This window comes from Cyprinodon variegatus, unplaced genomic scaffold (genome assembly GCF_000732505.1).
Source record: "Cyprinodon variegatus isolate N-32 unplaced genomic scaffold, C_variegatus-1.0 Scaffold715, whole genome shotgun sequence".
NCBI lineage: Eukaryota > Metazoa > Chordata > Actinopteri > Cyprinodontiformes > Cyprinodontidae > Cyprinodon > Cyprinodon variegatus.
The window spans coordinates 184,590-188,457 of record NW_015151168.1 but is presented as its reverse complement, the minus strand read 5'-3'; the positions used below and the strand labels follow the sequence as shown (position 1 = coordinate 188,457).

The 3,868-nt window shown below is 36.2% G+C and overlaps 1 protein-coding gene across 2 annotated transcripts in view; it reads right to left on the bottom strand.

The window, feature by feature from the left end:
* LOC107097685 (leucine-rich repeat LGI family member 2-like) overlaps positions 1–3,385 on the bottom strand; it is a 7,736-nt gene extending 4,351 nt beyond the window's left edge. The window contains exons 1-6 of one of the 2 annotated variants that reach the window (XM_015394932.1): positions 3,117–3,385; positions 2,901–2,972; positions 2,681–2,752; positions 1,768–1,839; positions 1,527–1,598; positions 973–1,142 (exon numbers count right to left, since the gene is read on the bottom strand). In XM_015394932.1, the coding sequence (XP_015250418.1) occupies positions 973–1,142; positions 1,527–1,598; positions 1,768–1,839; positions 2,681–2,752; positions 2,901–2,972; positions 3,117–3,292 (634 nt within the window). In that variant the 5' untranslated portion in view covers positions 3,293–3,385. The remainder of the gene's footprint in view (positions 1–972; positions 1,143–1,526; positions 1,599–1,767; positions 1,840–2,680; positions 2,753–2,900; positions 2,973–3,116) is intronic. The other variant, XM_015394933.1, reaches the window with a different exon arrangement.
* Between the last annotated feature and the right edge of the window lie 483 nt (positions 3,386–3,868).

Here is a 3,868-nt window from a genome sequence, read left to right as displayed (position 1 = left end):
ATCTAAGGTTAGATAGACAATATGCTCAAAGAAGGCTCCAAAAACTATATAATTTTAAAAGTTGCTACAGAAAGGTTTTACTATTGTTGGGATAAAACAGAAAATGGAGATAAAGACATATATATATATATTTTGGGGTTTTTGTTTAAACTTTTTTTTAATGTGTGAAACAAGGTAACATGTTGTTTTGCTGCATTAATTTTTTTCAATTAATAAAGCAAACATTTTAGAAATTAGCTTGTATGGCCAAAACTGGTATTTTTACATTTGAGACTTTGCCGTGAACATGTAGATGAATATGCACACTGCAAAAACTTTCTAGAAATAAGTAAAATTTTCTCAAATTAAGTATATTTACCCTTGATTTGAGTATGTAAATAAGATAATTTGCCAATGGAATCAGTATTTTTACTCTTAAAATAAGATAATTAGATAATTTGCTTGAATTTGCTTGAAATAAGACAATGCAGTTGTGTTTTCTTATTTTAAACCTAAATCGTCTTGTTCCATTGGCAATATGTCTCTTTTATCTCTTCAATTCAAGAACAAATGCACTTATTTTAAGAAAAAAGGACTTATCTAGATTTGGATTTTTTCCAGTGCATTGAGCCATTTTAAATAAAGTTTTTTTTTCCGTTGATGAGACTTGATTGTTTTTTTTCACATGACCAAAGAAAATCAATTTTTTTTTTGTATTATTTGTTAGCATATTAGCCTTTTATAAACCTAGCTTCAACTGTTTAAAGTGAGCTGCGCACTGTGAGGCTGTTGCTTCATTAAAGAGAATGTGTGATATGTGCATGCCAGCTGACCTTGGGTTTCCTATTTTCATACACTCACCCCTATCTTCTTAAACAATTACACTACTTCATTAATTTTTTTCCTTTTTTTGTGGCTTATTCTGTTTGTTCTTAACTCAACCATCTCCTATCTGCTGCTGTATCTTTTTGCATAGTGTCTTTGTAATTTTACCTGTAGAAATACATTCACCCGGTGGAATAGGAAGGTCATTGAGCCGCTTGCCCTTCATGTCATTGGGGCCTGCGCAAAAGACATCTGATACGGTGGCGTTTGTGTTTTTCAGCCACATCATCAGCCATTTGTTCTCACAAGTGCACTGGAAGGAGTTGCCTCGAAGATCTCTGATGGGAAACGAGAAGGTTTGTGGTAGGTGTGGCCCTGACGCTCAAAGCATTATAGAAAGTAAACATGTTTGTGTGATAGGTGGAAAGAGTTTAATGTTTTAATCTATTTCTAATCTCTAAGTGCTACAAAAAATAAAAGACAAAGAAAAAAGAAATATATTTTAGAAGTAAGAGCTAAAAGAAATGTGGGATGACTCAACACTTTTGAAGTATGCTTCTGTAGTCTTGAGGGATTTAAACCCAAACAGTAAGGCCAGCTTCAGTTTGAAACGCATTATGGAAAAAGTAAATGGTTGCATTCTTTACCGCTGAGTCTTACACAAGCCCACAGAAACACACACCGATATACACACATCGTTGGCAGCACAACTGCTTACTCACAGCTCTAGCAATGAATCCAAGTCGAAGAAGAGATCTCTTGGCAGAAACCGTATCTTGTTATTTGCCAGGGATCTGCAGCAGACACACCAGGGGACAATACAGGCATTTTTTGTCCATTCTGCTTTTTTCTATTTCTATTTTTATGTTGAAGTAGCAAAAGTTTGCTTACTGTTATGAAATCTTAACACTAAAAATTTCTGCTCAGTTTTCTTTTTCTTCTTTAATAGAGATTAGAACTTACAGATGAGTGAGGGCTCGTAGGCCTCTGAAGGCATTTTTGGTGATGGTTTCAATCTTGTTTCTTTCAATGAATCTGTGTTTCAGTAAAAAACAAAAAAAAAAAAAAACCAAAGTGAAATATGACGATATGTAACTATATAATATCGTTTCATTATAAGAGCACATTGTATATACCTCTTTTGCTATGTTAGTCAAATAAAAACTACAGACTTCAATATGTTGTGCATGCTGTAGTTGAGAAGTTAAAGAAAAATATTGTGTTAAAGAAAAAAATTGTGTTAACTGAAATTGACACTTTTTCTTGTTATCCAGTCCCCTGAATAAATAGTTGATAAAACAACCTTCCATTCCAATTACAGATTCACGTCCTTTGAGCACAAAATCTTTAGTGTTTGATATCTAGAGATAAGACGTTGTGCCCAAAATACTTTTCAAACAGTTTGAAGTCAGAATAGATAAGGAGCACCTGTGAAAAGTTGCTTTTAGTCTAGCTGCTTATTCCATTTGCAGAAAATGCTTTAAATAGTGCTCCATGATAGATTCAAAGCTTGGGGTATTCTTTTGTAACTTAACCCCCCTTCTCCTTCTTCCTCTTATTCAAAGATATTCTTTTACAAATCTGTGGAGACTTAACAGGTTTAATTTTGTCAATATGCAGTCTTTTAAGGCTTTTTTATTTTTAAGATGTTTTGAATGTACCATTATTTTGCCAATTTGCCTTTTTAAAATAGTTTCTAACATAAAATTGCAACAAAACAAGTTGAAGTTTGTGGTTTTTATCTGTCAAATTGTAAGTAAGGAAATGTTTGCATGGCATTGCAAGTAGTCTGTGAAGGGTAAAAGTGGATAAACGAGATGAGCTCTACAAAAGACATATAAACATGCGGTGAAATATATTTCTCAAGTGGACTCACAAATACTCGAGATGAGACAGGCCAGAGAAGGCATCATCTTTGACTGTGGTCAAAGAATTAGCATTGAGAAGTCTGCAAAAGACATATGGATTAAAATTGCAATCTCATGTCAGTGGAGGTTTATACTTTTTTGTGTATCATCCATTTACAGGATGATACTCAGGAAAACTACACCGAAAGAAGTCCTTGCTGACAATGCTAGGTGATTCATGGCACTCACAGCAGCTGAAGAGAAGGCATAAGAGAAAACATCCCCTCTGTGATTTCTGCAATGGATCCATTAACTACGCTTCTGTTGTGAAGAACAGAAAGGGGAAAAAAGGAGAGAATAATAGCCAAGCCAGAGCCAAGGCAGCTTTAGCTCAAACACTAATCATAATTCATCTCAGGATATTTAATTTTTCCCTTAAACACTATTCCTTGGTTGTTTACTTACAGTGAATTGATCTCAGCCGGGATGGTCCGAGGGATCTGGGTAGCTCCAACACAGATGAGAGTCTCCTTGGAGCAGGTGCATCCTGAAGGACATTTAACATTTCTTTTAGATTCAGCAGCTCCTGACAGACACAATAACATAAGAACCACCACCAGCCAGCGCACAAGGAGTGTCATGTTGCTCCTTCAAGCTGAGAATAAAATGCTAATGAAACAGTAGTCTGGCTTGGTAGCTGCGGGACATCAGCATGCAGCAGCAGCAGCACAGAGAAAAGACCTGACACAGACTGATACGGCTGCAGCTGAGAGGCTGCTGAGCTTGGGCAAAATAAAAATCAATGCATGCGTAATGACATGTGGTTTCGGGGAAATAAGTTGTTTATAAGAAGCTTGAAAGATAGTATGATATAAACTACAAGAAAATATTTCTGAAAAATCTCAATTTTTTTTGGTGATATGAATTTAAAACCAAGGGAACAAATGTGTGGAACAGTTGGGAGCACTGCTGCCTTGCAGAAAGAAGGTTTTCATAAATAGTTGTTTGTGCTGTTTGTCTTTGTGTTTCCCTGACTAGACTGGTGACCTATCAAGGGTATACCCCACCTATTGCCGTAGACAGCAGGAAATAGGCACCAGCACCCCTCGTGACCCGAGCTGAGATAAGCGTGACAGAGATGGATGGATGGATGGATGGATGGATGGATGGATGGATGGATGGATGGATGGATGGATGGATGGATGGATGGATGGATG